Genomic DNA, 15,095 nt, shown 5'->3' with positions numbered 1-15,095 from the left:
AACAGGGTTCAGATAGAACACTGACTTTCTCCCCAGTACCAGTAAAGTTTATACATCTAGAAGACTAAAGGCAGAAAACAAATGAGATAAGGAAACTTGTGACTAGGGAATGCTACTGAAATCACCTACTGACTAGGTCTAAGTTCAATGGTGAAGGAGCCCTTATTGCCAATGAATAGATACTCAGGAAATTGAAAAATGTACCCCAAACTAATTTGGTTAAGGAAATCTCAAGTTAACTGCCTAAGCAAGAGAATTATTTTCACAAGAATTTTTATCTACAGACTTTACATTAGCTGACTCAGTGGCAACATTTTTTTCCTACAAAGTAATAGGCATGATAATTTAAGTAGTTAAAAGGTGAATAAAAAAATTTTTTTTTAAATCCCCAGCATCTCAACCTCCCCAAAGGGGTGTGTGTGAGAAGTTTTAAAATTAGGAAAATTTAGAAGCATTTTCAATCTTGAGAATTTTTGGAGTTAATTTTAATTTGAGACTTTAAATTGTTTTGAAGTTGAAATTGTCATATGATTTTGAGATTGCTGTTATAGAATATTTATTAGAAATTTTTTGGTATTAGATGATAATTTAATTTTTGGTCACTGAACGGAGGAGAGACTACTTTCAGATTTACAATCCCTGATTAACCTGTGATGTGGATTTATTTTTGCTTTTATATTTCTATAGTTTGTAGGGTTGATTTTTATATAATATTGCATAAGAGGCCAAGTAGCCCTCATCCCCCTTTCCCTTGATTAAAGAGTGGTTTATGACTATTTAATAGTCCTACGTTTTTTCTAAGTTAACACCTGGAAGGCAAAGGGGCTAGGATTATAACCAAGAATAACCTTTTCAGCAAAACTGAGTATAATCTTTGTGGGGTGGGGAGGTGAGGGAGGGAAGGAGGAAGGATCTTCAATGAAACAGAGAATGTTCAAGCATTCCTGATGAAAAGACCAAGCTAAAGTTAAAATCTGGCTTCCAAATACAAGATTCAAGAAAAGCATAAAAAGGTAAAAATGATAACACACACACACACTCGACTGGGTATAGAATTCTATCTTATGCAATAGGGAAATAGGAGGAGAAGGGTGTGTGGAGTGAAATATTAGTGTTTTTCTCTAGTTATTAAGAGCTATTAATATCTAAAAGCTGGTGTTCCCTCTCACCCCCCATATCCTTACAAAAACTTTACAACTTTAAGTGAATATGTTTGGGAATTGCCCTAGGCAGGAGTCCCAGACTAATAGTCTTAGATCTTGAAGTACCTGTGATCAAATCTTGAGTACCCTTTTGTCTTAGAAGTTGCTCCTATTGGGGGCAGCTCCTGGCTCAGTGGATTAAGAGCCAGGCCAAGAGACTTGACCTCTAACACTTCCTAGCTATGTGACCCTGGGCAAGTCACTTAACCCCCATTGCCTAGCCCTTACTGCTCTTCTGCCTTGGAACCAACACACAGTATTAATTCTAAAATGGAAGCTAAGGGTTAAAAAAAAACAAACACTCTTCTATTGTATTTTTGTATTTGGATTACTGAAGTTTCTTCCAGGAGGTCAAGCCCAATGGCTTGACTGATCCTCTCATAGCCCCTCCTAGATAATCTAGTCTGGAACTACTCCCCTCCTAGTATTTGTCTCCAACTTCCTGATCATTTCTTTAAAATACTGATTTGCTTGGATATATCCATTGTGAAACTATTCTCCAGTTTCTTGAAGATGTTAATTAGCTTGAATGTGTTCATTGTAAAGTCATTGTAAAGCTATTCAACACTGTCTCCAACTATTATAATAATGTTATAATCCCTTCTGGGAGATTCCATTGCATCTGGCTTCTCCTATAAGTAAGGGATTTTTCTGTGAATTTTTGGCATTTGTCTTGGGTCAATGACTTGAGATAATACCCCTCCCCACATCTCTTTCTCAATAAAACATTATATTTTAATTGATTTATTTTCCCTGTCATATATTTTTAAATAAGTTGTAAAAGAGGGTAAACTTTGAAATTTCCAAGGTCCCTCAATTTCCACTTCATACAAGGGGAAAAGAGAAAGGGCGTGGTGAAAAAAATAGAAGGCAGATTAAGGGAGGCAGTGGTCAGAAACAAATTAAAAAGATAAACAGAAAAAAATGCATTGTTAATAACCATAATTGTGAATATCAATGGAATGAATTCACCCATAAAATGGAAGCTGTGAGAAGAAGGCTGGATTAAAAACCAGAATCCAACAATTTATTATTTACAAGAAGCACTCTTGAAATAGAGAAAGAGTTAAAATAAGGTGCTGGAGCAGAATCTACTCAGTTTTGACTGAAGTAAAAAAGGTAGGGGAGGCAATCATGATCTTGGACAAAGGAAAAGAAGCAAAAATAGACATAATTAGGAGAAATATGCAGGGAGACTACATCTTGCTAAAAAAGTACCAGAGACAATGAAGTAATATCAAAACTAAATATATGCACCAAATGCCATTGCATCCAAAGTCTTAAATAAGTTTTGGAAGGAAAAAGAAAAAAAAAACCTATACAACGGGGGAAACCTTAACTTTCCCCTCTTAGAGCTAGTTAATTCTAACCATAATATAAATAAGAAAGAAGTTAAGGCAATAGGATAAAGAGGAAAGAGACTCAAGAGAGAAAACAGTACAGAAATGAACTGGTTCACCAACTAGTGAAGATGGGAAAGGGAGGATAGCATGGCCCATGCAGGGATGATAGCCAGGAAAAAAATGGAGAGAAAAACAAGGTTTGGGGTTAAAAGGCAGAAGAGGTAGCATAAAAGTAGACTAATTATACAAGAGAATTTCAGAATTCACAAATATAGAAGTAGAACACTTTTGGATGAAGAAAAGAAAGAAGTAATGACTATCTGTGTGTAGCTACAACTGGATAGTAAATTAGGTCATGAGAAGTAAGTTGAAGTACTGATAAGTTAAGGTATTTGAGGGAATATAATACATTGCAATATCCTAGTATAAGAGCAGCATTTTAAAACATTCTTGGGGGGGGGGGCCAAGATGGCAGCTCAGATGCAGCAAAATCCAGACCTCTCTGAAAACCATTCCAGACGAATCAAAAACAAAGTGCTTGGAGGGGACAGAAAACCAAATCTAACCACAGGACAGAGCTGGGGAATCCTCCTGCTGGATTCAATATAAAAGGTATGCCAAAAAAAAGTCTGAATTTCTTGAACTCTTGGGTTCAAGGGAAAGGAAGAAGGAAGGTTCCAGGACCCCTTCCCCCACTACAGTCCTGAATCTCCAGTGGTGGCTGGAATCTCTTGGCTGGCAAGGGCTCTAGTCCAGAGGGAGTGCCTTGCTGGCACAGCTGTGCCAGGCTCAGGGCATTGAACACAAGTGGCAGGGAGGCAGCTGGAAGAGAAGCACAGAGAGGGCAGCCTAGTCACAGCCCCAAATACTCCATTTTGCCCCCCCTTTCTTGAGGTTTTGGCCTCAAAGTACATACAGCTCTACAGATCAACTCTGTCCAGGCTTAATCTTATCAATAGGGCAGATAAGAAGCCTTTAGAGGGCGGGGAAGCTCAATCTCCAACACTCCTTCTCCATAGACTACACTGAGAGTAGCTGTAAGAATCCAGCTGACTGGGATCTCAAGGCAAAGGCTGAGAGAATGCCTTGCTACAGGGCAAGAAGCCCAGCTCCCTTCGGCCTCCAGGCCTTCACCTACACCTTCCATTTTTGCTGCCAGCTGGGGAATATCTGACCTCAGGGCTCATTAATACCATCAGCCTAACCTTGTCAATCAGCACAGCAGAGAAAAAGCCTCTTCAGGACAGAATAGCCCAAACTCACAGATCCAGCAAATAATCAGAGGAGCAAGATTACAGGCAATTAAAGGGGGAGGGGGGGAGAAAAAAAAAATATGAGTAAACAACAGAAAAAGAAAAGAGAAATTACAATAGACAGCTTCTATCCAGTTAATGAACAAATTCAGAGCAAATGGAACAGAGGAGGACCAAGGAACACCAAGCAAAACCACAGAAACTCCAGCGAATTAGACACAGACTTTGAAAGAACTCAAAATACAATTCAAAAACATTCTGAGAAGAGGTCTATAGGTTTCATCACACTGCCAAAGAGATCCATCCCACCATAAGGGGTAAGAACTCTGCTTTAGAGATTAAGCGATTTACAAAGTTCACCCAGTCAGTATGTACAAATACATTTTAATATAGGACTTCCTAACTTTGAAGCTATATAGCTATCTATTATAACATGCCATCTCCAATATACTAAATACTTAAAGCATATGTTGAACTTGATGATTAGGCATTAACTATTTTTTACTCAATTCAAATCTGACCAAGCTTCTGATTTTTCTAAAAAGACTCATTCCTTAGACCAGTGTTGGTGACCTTTTTGAGATGCCCAAACTGCAACTTCAAGATGCCTGTGAGCCTCCCACATTACCCCAGACAGTGGATAGAGGAAGTGCTCATATTGGGTGGCTGGGCAGAGTGGTGGGGCATGTAAAAATTGTCCTCAGGCACTGTGGAAAGGGGGACCAGAGCAGCCCCCTCTGTACCACACCTTCACCAACACGGCCTTAGACTGAAGCATCCTATGTGTTATATCTAGAACCTTAGAGTTATTTTTAGATTCTGTTTGCTCTGCCACTGTGAGATTATTTTAGTTATTTAATTTTTTTAAATTTGCAAGTTCTAGCACTTGGGAACTTATTCCCTCTTGGGGACTGATTTCTACTGCAGCTTTATTGCTCCCAGAAGGAAATGTTGACTTGGTGATGGCTCTTATAGACCAAGCAAAAGGCTTTTACAATAGCTTTATGAGAGATGGAGATAATAATTTCCCTTTTTAAAAATTTACGCATAAACATATGAGTACACAATATGTTTAGTCATATGTTTATGCATGAATTTTTTAAAAGGAAAACTGTTACATGTATATCTATACCTATGAATACATAGTGGGTGTTCCATACCAAGTGATCAAAGTTTAAAATTGAACTAAGGTTTTGAATATTCAGTAAGCAGAAGAGATAAATTTGGGGGGGAAATCTTTTTTTTTTTGGTGGGGAGGAGTATGTTTTAAGGAAATGAACACTCACAATCTGGCATCTCCCTCAATGTAAAAACGTGTAGTTTTCTTGATCTCCCCCCTCCCCCTTTTCCTTCTTCAAAGAGAAAAATGTTTGGCTATTTGTTTGTAGCTACTTGCTCCCATGAGACAGGCTTTGCAGCACAGTGAATAGAGTGCTGAGTCCAAAGTCATAAAAATCTCATCTTCCTGGGTTCAAATTTGACCTCATCTACTCACCAGCTGTGTGATCCTGGGCAAGTCACTTAACCCTATTTACCTCAGTTTCTTCTTTTGTAAACTGAGCTAGAAAAGGAAATGGCAAACCACTGTAGTATCTCTACCAGGAAAACTGCAAATAGGGTCACAAAGAGTCAGATATGATTGAAAAACAACTAACATCCATGCTGAAATCTTTCTACACATATCCTTGGAGCACAATGCCTGGATATACATTTCAATGTGTCAAGGTAGGTCCTTCCATCTACAGTGCAGAGGGCATCTTATCCATGTCTTCTCATCCTAGGCAATCATGCTTCTGTCCATGTCCCTCTATCTTCCACAGGGTGTTCACCTAGTATTCTAGTATTTCTGTTGATATTACATGGCTTCCACTGTTCTCTCATTCTTCCTATAATTCTTCTCCCATCATTTCCTTCAGAGCTTTAGCCTATAGCTATTACTTCTCCATTTTATTTCTCAGCCAATGAAGATGAACAGTGGGGCTATATTATTACCTTTTCAATACTATTTTCTAGAAGCTTCTCTAATCCTTAATCTGTCTTTTTGATAAAAGGAAGAGATTACAATCATCTATAAGTATCTACAGTAATGAAAGCAAGAAGATGAGCAATTTTTTCTTTGTAGTAGAATATCTTTTCTTATTCTTAGAACCTAGATGTTCTACTAAATGCTGGAAACCTTAAAAAAATCTAATATCAAGGTTTAGACATTAAATAGCTTTTAGTTACTCTCTTAACAGATTTCACTTTCAGCCCAATATATAAGTTACTTTATCAAAAGAGTTTCTCATAACTGCCTCTGAAAAGTACAAGGCTCCTTTTGCCACAGACCATTTAATTTTAAGGCCTTAAAAAAGAAAATATTTAAATAGTGAAGTGATTTCATCCTAGCTATGATATTCATACTCTTGGTGATTTTTATGCCCTTATGTGACATTATCTCTACTTCATTCAGACTGTTTTACAATTTGCCTTTCTGAAAAGCAGTCTCTTCTCCAGTAAAATATTCTACTACAATGGGAAACATGCTCTCCCACACATACAAGACTCTTATAGATCCCCAAAATTTTCTACCAGCTCCTCAGAATCCTTCATTGCAAACTTAACCAACTAAAATCTAATCCTTTAACCCAGTGATGGGCAAACTACGGCCCACAGGCCAGATGTAGCCCCCTGAAATGTTCTCTCCAGCCATGCAACATTATTCCTAGTCTGACAAATACAATGAGTAGGATACAATACAATGAAACTTCGAAAGAGTAGCCTCAGAAACAGACTGACACATGAACATTTCCTTTCCTTTGGCCCCCTCTTTAAAAAGTTTGCCCATCACATCTTTAACCTATTCTACTTGGCTTCCCTTAACTTCTCTCAAGTTCAAATTCTTTATCCTCTCTAGTTATTCTTACATTATTTGCTATTCTGTCTGGTCCTGTTTTCAAGTTACTCATGTTGTTTTATGTACATTGAGTGCCTTTATGATTAAGAGCAAGAAATCCAACTTTTCCAGGGAGTTTTCTCTGATCAAACAAGTTCAAAATGAGCCTATATTCTTCTTTAAGTGTTACCTCTGTTTAGTCTTGGTTAAACAACTTAATATTGTTTTTTTTTTCCCCAAGAACAATACTGATAATTATGTAATGCTTTCTACCTCTATCCTGACAAAACCTGGTACTATCTGTTTTAAAGATACAATGTTGATTGCATCAATGAATTTCAATTATGACCATCAAAAAATTGTTCCCTTGACATTCACAACTTTCTATGATGATCAAATCAGCTATTTCTCAAACTCAGAAGTTTGAATTATAAATTAAAATGCTCTCCCCATAGACATAAAAAGGTACATTTTAATTCTCAGTTTCCTAAGATATTCATTACTAAAGCATTTCAGATATATCACAATGACTTTTGTATCACTTTGAATATGCAGATTCAGATTATGATATAGCCCACTCTGTCACTGAATTCTTCTAGGACAAGAAATGACATCAGTTATTTCACTAAGTGTTCTTCTAGATATCATGTATGGCAATATTTAATTTGAACATTTAAACCAAACTGAAAAGCTAAAAAGAATAACATGAGGTCTTTAATAAATCATACTTAGGCAAATTTAATCATGGTTTTCATGCAGTTTTACACTCTGAATTGCAGACATGATATCTAAAATTTTTAAAGATTTTACTATGTCTAGATTTCCAAGTACAAGTTAAAAAGGAACAAAACAATAGAAAATAAGTAACAAAGTTGAGGAAAATAAAAATGTCTTATTAGTCATGATTATCACTTGTTTCCTTATTGTATTAATGCTAAATTTATTTTTTGGTGAGTGATATGTTTATAATGTTGCTATTTGTTAAACTGTCACTGTAAGAAAAGATGCTAGTCTAGGAATCTGCTAAGGATAGTACAAGCAAATTCAAGATGGTTCAGTGAATTTACAAAGAATAAAATTCATCTCTTTCATTATCCAAAATATTCAATATATAAAAAGTTACTTTAAAATGTTTAATTTTATGAAAAATAAACTCTAGAGTAGCTGACATTAAATACATTTCATACAAATTCATTTTAGGAATCATAAATCACTTCTCATGTATATCAAAGTTATAAATCATCTTATACAAATATAACTCACAAGAAAAAAAGTAAATAAGAACATTTCTTACCTGTCCAAGAATTTGTAAAAACGAAGTCCTAACTGTTACCTAATTAAAAAAAACTTATTTCAGTAGCAAATCAATATTATTTTTATACAGTGAAGAAATTATTATGATAAACTCTCTTGCCTGATATTAAGATAACCAAAACTTGTATCTCCAAATAGCTATAGAATACCCATTGAAAAATGGGCATAATGGTTATGGCTAAAAAAAAAAACCCTAAAAATCACTTGAAGACCTTGGAGAATTATTATCAGTCTAAAAGATCAGAGATTAAATAGAACTTATATGTGCAAGTATATGTGCCTGTATATGGGTTATTTGGGGGAAAAGAGTAGGATAGCAAAATGGTTTGAGTACTATTAGTCAGAAAGACCTGAATTCAAATCCTTTTGCCAATACTTCTGATCACGGTCAGAAAATTCAACTCTGTCACCTTCTGGCAACCCTTATATAACTTATAGAGATGAATATGTACCATGAAAACTCTGTTTTAGTTATTAGTTATTAATATTAGTTATTATTAATTATTATAAATTAGTTATTAATTTTTTTGCACTTGAAATCTTTGAAAATGAGAATTTTAAATCTGATCTATATGGTGCTTTACTACTTTAGTGATTTATAATTTCTCTGGTGTGGGCACTTCCTCCAGTGATACAATTTATGACCCTTCTATTACTTAATAAATTTTTTTCAAAAGTTGCTATGACCAAAAAATTAAGCACTCTGTAGCCAACCTGGAAATTAGCCTTTATTAATAATTATGTTAGATTAATCAGAATTATAGTTTGAGCTTTAGGTCAGAGAGGCAGGTACAAAGGTACGCTAGGTACCAAGTCTCCCAAGTATACAAAAATCAGATTAAAATCTGAAGATACTGTGAAACTATATCAAATATTACAAAAATAAATTCCCCTTACAAGTAAGGAAGAATTAAGAATAATTGTTGCTTACCTCATAGCGACAATCTGAAGATGTAAACATATGTAACACAGCTACATGGCTATCATTTTCTGGTTGAGCAACATGAAGTCTTAAAGGAATTTCTGTAGAAGTTGGAGCTCTGAAATGAGAAGTGAATTACTCATTCTTCAATACAAAATAAATGGTAAGGGCAATGGACATTCCCAGTAAAAGAAGTGTAAGGATTATAATTGGGGTGGAGCTGATGGTGACATCTAAATAGGAAACTATTAAGAAAGATGGATTTTTCTTTGGATTGTTTAGAAATAAGAGTAACTGTTGATATTTCTCTATTACTTCAAAAATTACAAAGAACTTTAATAGTCTACCTCATTTTATCTTCATGACAATCTTATGAGATAGTCATTATATTTTCCCTGATTTTGCGGACGAGGAAACCAAGGTTTAGTAAAGCTCTTTTTACAAAGACAATAAAACTGATCACCCAGGTCTAGCACTTTTCCATATTTACATATCTTTTTATTATAACACACTCACAATCTCATTCATCTATTCATTTGACAAGCAATTCTTAAAAAAACTACTAAAAGTTCTTCTCCTATTAGTGGTGGTTAAACCTAAAATCAGGTTAACCACAAAATATTTGTCAATATTAAATATGAAGCACAAAATAAGAGAAAATAAACTATCTAATAAGAGATGCCACATGGTTTGTACCTATGATTTTTTGGAAGTAAACCAAGGCAGCACATCAGTTCCCTGAAAAACACTAATTCTAAGATAAATTTTTTCACAGACTTACTTTGAAGTAGTCATTATGTCTTCATGGGACCAAGGTATATGGAGTCTAAAAACATTATTTTTTTCTACTGTAATATAAATAAAGAAAATTTGTTAGCATAATACCAAGATTAAGATAATTTAATATAGTTCAAAATCACATCTAAACAAGATATTTGAATGACTTAATTCCTATTTAGTCAAGAGTCCTTTAATGATTATTAATTAGTTATTATTTTTAGCATTAAGGTGTTGCTAGTTCTAATCAAAGATTATAGATATTCCTAATTATGATGATTTTATAAATTAACTTACTTGAATATAATAATACAAACTTTTTGATTTAACTCAATAGGACTAGAAAACTGTCAGCTAGTTAAAATTTAGCCATCATAAAATCTAATAAATTAAAGTATTTATACCTAATCTTTGAAACTAAGAACTGATGCCTAATAAGGCTTTAAATCAGCCCATAAGAGTTTAAATACCCTCTATATATTTTTCAATTCTATTTAATGAAATACATAAAACTGGCATTTTTAGAAAAAAATCAAGCAAGTTTAAATAACGATTATTCTTATTCACCAGCTTATGTTAGGGGAAATATAATTACCTTTGGTTGATGTGCATTTGCTCTTTACATCGATTTTGAAAGCTTGATATATCTAAGCACAATTTAAAATTTTATTGTTAATTTAATAAATTGATTCATTTACTTATATACCTCAAATATTAAATATAAAGTCTTTCTTTTTTCTTTCCCTAGAATTGTTACCTGTCCAAAGTTCAGGAGTGGTATAGTGTAGAATAAGCCATTTGAATTTAATTGGATCTGTCTTGAAGTTAACCCTGTTGAATCAATTAAAATACAGTTTTTAAATTAGAATGATTACCAAAGAATCCGAGATTTTGAAAAATAATAAGAGAATACAGTATGAAAAAATTTATTTTTAAAAAACAGTTAAGAAAGATACAAGTTACTAATGAGAGAACAGGAATCTAATTTAGTTATCAATAAGTTAATGTTTGTGTTAGTATTCATGTATATAGAGCTATGATTTATTATTAAAAATTTTCTAAAAAAGAAATGTGCTAAAAAGTAAATAAATAAATCATTCAAGAAATATGTATTAAGTACCTACTTCATAAGAGATATAAAAATAATATAGGAAAGGGAATGATTACCTAATAGAAAACTTTTATTCATTTACATATAAAGACCTGCCAAGTAGGTAGAAGCTAACACTGTTTGAGTTGATCCTTTGTATTCAAATTACTTTTTTCTTTTTATTAAAGTAGTACCTTTATCAGGAAACACAACATTAGTTCCTGTTACTATTGTACTTTAATATAATAAAACTATTACACAATTCCCTTCAACATATTCTATAATTTAGATAATCCTTTCCCCCAAACTAGTCTTAATAGCTAAAGTTTTGGTTTATAAGAAAATATCATGGGGCAGCTAGGTGGCTCAGGATAGAGCCAGTCTTGGATTCAAAATTGATGTCAGATACTTCCTAGTTGTGTGACCCTGGGTAAGTCACTTAACCCTGTCTAGCCCATACCACTTCTGCTTTGGAATTTAGTATTGTTTTAAGACAAGGTAAAGGTTTTAAAAAATACCTCAGAAAAGCTAAAACAAGAAAGGATTATTGAATTTGGAGTTGGAAGGAGCCTCTCATTTTTATATCTGATTAAACTGAAACTCAAAGAAGTGAAATCTCTTAGCCAAGGCCATAGAAGTCCTTGACCACTGGCAAAACAACTGACAGGTAGGTGTGTACTTCTCTGTATAAGTGGTAAAGTCTGGAATAGAATTCAGAGCTCTTTCAAATAAAAAGTTCTGTTTTTTTGCCTTTTACAATAATGGTATCATAGAAAAATAGAAATAGGGGACCCTAACTGTACAGCAGGATCTCTGAAAGCTCCATATTGACTCAGTTTAAAAATGCAATGTTTAACTCTGTTTTGTTCTATTATTATTTATTTTGTTAAGTATTTTTCAATTACATTTCAATCTAGTTGGGCCATACTAGAGAGTTGTGAGCCACATGTGGCCCTCATGTGTCTGACATTTTTGTCTTACAATATGCAAGAGACAAAAGACAACAGAAAATCATTTCTTAGACACTTTAAGACAGAAATCTGTTCCTTCTTTTAGGAGGGAATGTTGATCATACATGTTTATGATTTTAAAAAAAAGTTTGAATTTTGATCAGATGACATACCAGTTACAAAGGATTATTTAAATAATAGAATAGTGAGACTAAAAGCTAATGGTTCCTAAAGTCAGGAAAGATACCTAGATAAAACTTTTTTTTTTTTTTTACATTTTTAAACCCTTAACTTCTGTGTATTGGCTCCTAGGTGGAAAAGTGGGAAGGGTGGGCAATGGGGATTAAGTGACTTGCCCAGGGTCACACAGCTGGGAAGTGTCTGAGGCCGGATTTGAACCTAGGACCTCCTGTCTCTAGGCCTGACTCAATCCACTGAGCTACCCAGCTGCCCCCTCCTTGATAAAACTCTTGAAGAATTCATATTGTCAAAAAAGTTTGGCTTTTATTATTGAAAAGTTATGGAGGACTGATAACACAGAAAATTTGTGAGCACTTTACAATTTTTAACAGGTTTTTATACCCAGTATTTGATTGGACCTTCAACCCGGATTCAGGCAATCCAAGTACAATCTGTACTTATAGATGGGGAATTATAGCTCAAAAAGTTGATGTGATTTGTCCAAATTCTTGTAAGTTTTGTAAGTAGTAGGGCTAGAACTCAAACTCAAGTGTCCTCACACAATCCATCCACATCAGCATTTCCCAAATCATATTCTATGGAATCCTCATTCTCCATTAAATTATGGGGAAAAAAGGATTTCATGATAAAATGTCAAGAAAAAAATTTCTCTCAAAACAACGTGAAATTCTGTATTAAAAATTTATGTATAGTAACTTTTATATAAAATATAGGTTTAATTTTGCCTCAGTTGCTCTCAAAATTTCCCAACCCTTCTTTCTTCTTGAGAAACCCCATTTTCAAAAAGTCCTTGAAGTTCTGTCACTGTACTTCAAATCCCACAATTGTCCAGTGGTCAAATTAGTTTGGGAAATATATATCCACATTATCTTAGGAGATACATAAAATACATTATAAATTTGGAAAGAACAATTTTCAAAATGAAAAAAGACAAATCTTTTCTTAAGCTACAATTAATTGTGTAACAAACACAGTATCACTTCTTGAATTCAGAGAAAAATAATTTCCATCATTGAGAGATAAAAAACAAACTTGGAAATTGTAATGGAAGTACTAAAACTTAGTTTCAGTTGGGGGTAGGGCTTTATATTTGCCCTTTAGCAAATAATTGGTTAATATATAAAATAACCATTAAACATAGTTTCTTTTTCAAACATTAGGCCAGTGAAGAGTCTTTCTGGGTACTTAATACAGGAGCATATAGTATTTAGATATTAACTTGTCACAGAATCTTACATTTATAAGGGACCTCAGAGGTTATTTAGGACAGTCTGTAAAGAATAAGAATCCTCTCTAGAAGTATCTAATGTGTACTCTTCTAAATTCTGCTTGGAGACCTCTGGAGAGGTAAAATGCATTGCCTCTTAAGGTAGCATATTTTACTTTCGGAGAGCTCTAATCCAAATCCCTCATTTTAAAATGAGGAAACTATCACACAGAGAGGTTCAGTGACTTGTAACATACATAACAAATAACAGAAGAGGCATTTGAAACCAGGTTCTATCAATATACCTATTTCAGATACTAAATTAAGTTTTTCTTTAATGACATCAAATTCCTGAAATTTCCTTTTCTACAAATATGTAGAAAATGGTAAATGTTCAAATGGCATATAAAAGAGGAAAGGAAACTGATTTAATAGTGGTAATATATGAAAGAAATTTACTCAGGCTCAGGTTAGTGTAAAAATCAGCATTTACAGGACAAAAGATTGATATCACAGCTTACATTTTTTCAAAGACTAGATTTCCAAAGACTGAATATATAATTGGCTCAAAAGTCAGCTCACACAGTACAAGTATTAATACCCTAATTTTAAAGATAAAGAAATAGTCATTGCCCAAATCTAGCACCTGATGAAATTGAGATTATTCAAAGAGAAATGTAAATATTATGTGTAACACCCTTTTAATTTTTCAGAGTGCCAACACAAGTAATTTTTTGTAGGAAAAAGAAAAGCTCTAGATGAGAGGCTAATTATATAATATTCTTCTGAATCTCAAGGACATAGAGAAACATCTAGATAGCATATATGTTAAAAGTTATTATAATAATTTGGAAGTGTGATTAGCAATTTAGAAAACAAGATTAAATAATTAGCATAAATTTAATTAAGAATGCAAAATTACACATATAGATATAAAAGTACAATGAAGGGCTATAACCTACATTTTTGTGTGGCCTCTTACTCATATAGTCTGAGAACTATTGTAGAGGATATATAACTACTGGAGAGGATATATAACACTGAGGGTTCCTTTTGGTGTCTCAATTGGTTTCATTTAAATTTTGGGATTTTTATTTGGACTAAGATCTTTACACTTAAAAACATATATATTTTATTCCCTTTTCATTTAAAAGCAAATAATGAGATAGATTAACTTTTTAAGCTCATACACATAGGTATTTAAAAACATCAAACAGATTAATTTTGCCTACTAGAATTTTTTTGACACATTATTACTTTGGGGAGATTATATAATAGAATGCCATAGTCTTCTTAAGGGCTAGTCTTAGCATTTTTCTAAGAAATGAGGCCTATCTTGAAGTCAGGCTTCCCTTTCGAATGGACTTTTTTTCTCACATAGATTGTAAAGAACATTTTAGATAAATCTTGGAAATTTGAAAGGAAAACAAAGATAGCATAAAGGGCTGACATGCCACAGGAACATATGTAAAAACAAAATTCATTAATCCACACACCTTTTAATGTAATTTGCAAATGGATGTGATTATTATAGAGGACTGACAGTTCTTCCAAAGATCATTTCAATGTACTGGCTCACTAGGATATGAACATTCATACTCATAACAATTTTTTATGTTTGAACAGGTAATATAGTGTTGCAGGGGGAGAATGGGAAGTCAGTGAGGAAACCTGAATTTAAGCTTAGGTGCTGTTACTTACAAGTTGTACAAATCACATCTTCTTTGAGTGTCTGATTTCTTATTTGTAAACTGGGAATAATATCAGTCCTATGTATTTTACAGGTTGGTATAACCATCAAATGAAATTGTATAGGTAAGAACTTGTCATAAAGATACATATACATGAGATGTATGATTATTATGTTTGCTTTAAATAGTTTCTATACTGCCTCAGTTAAACAATGAACAATCCTTTAACACAACACAAAGAAGCAGGCTCCAGTGCCTCTTACTTGACAG

General features: G+C 33.6%; 1 protein-coding gene across 1 annotated transcript in view; it reads right to left on the bottom strand.

Annotated features, from left to right (window-relative positions):
• PGAP1 (post-GPI attachment to proteins inositol deacylase 1) overlaps window positions 1-15,095 on the bottom strand; it is a 73,217-nt gene that overhangs the window by 28,911 nt on the left and 29,211 nt on the right. The window contains 5 exon segments of the mRNA XM_044669679.1: window positions 7,968-8,006; window positions 8,919-9,027; window positions 9,691-9,757; window positions 10,282-10,333; window positions 10,444-10,517. Coding sequence (XP_044525614.1) covers window positions 7,968-8,006; window positions 8,919-9,027; window positions 9,691-9,757; window positions 10,282-10,333; window positions 10,444-10,517 — 341 coding nt within the window.

Source organism: Gracilinanus agilis, chromosome 3 (genome assembly GCF_016433145.1).
Source record: "Gracilinanus agilis isolate LMUSP501 chromosome 3, AgileGrace, whole genome shotgun sequence".
Taxonomy (NCBI): domain Eukaryota; kingdom Metazoa; phylum Chordata; class Mammalia; order Didelphimorphia; family Didelphidae; genus Gracilinanus; species Gracilinanus agilis.
Note: the sequence above shows the minus strand (reverse complement) of the source record. Positions and strands in the feature narration are given on the sequence as shown.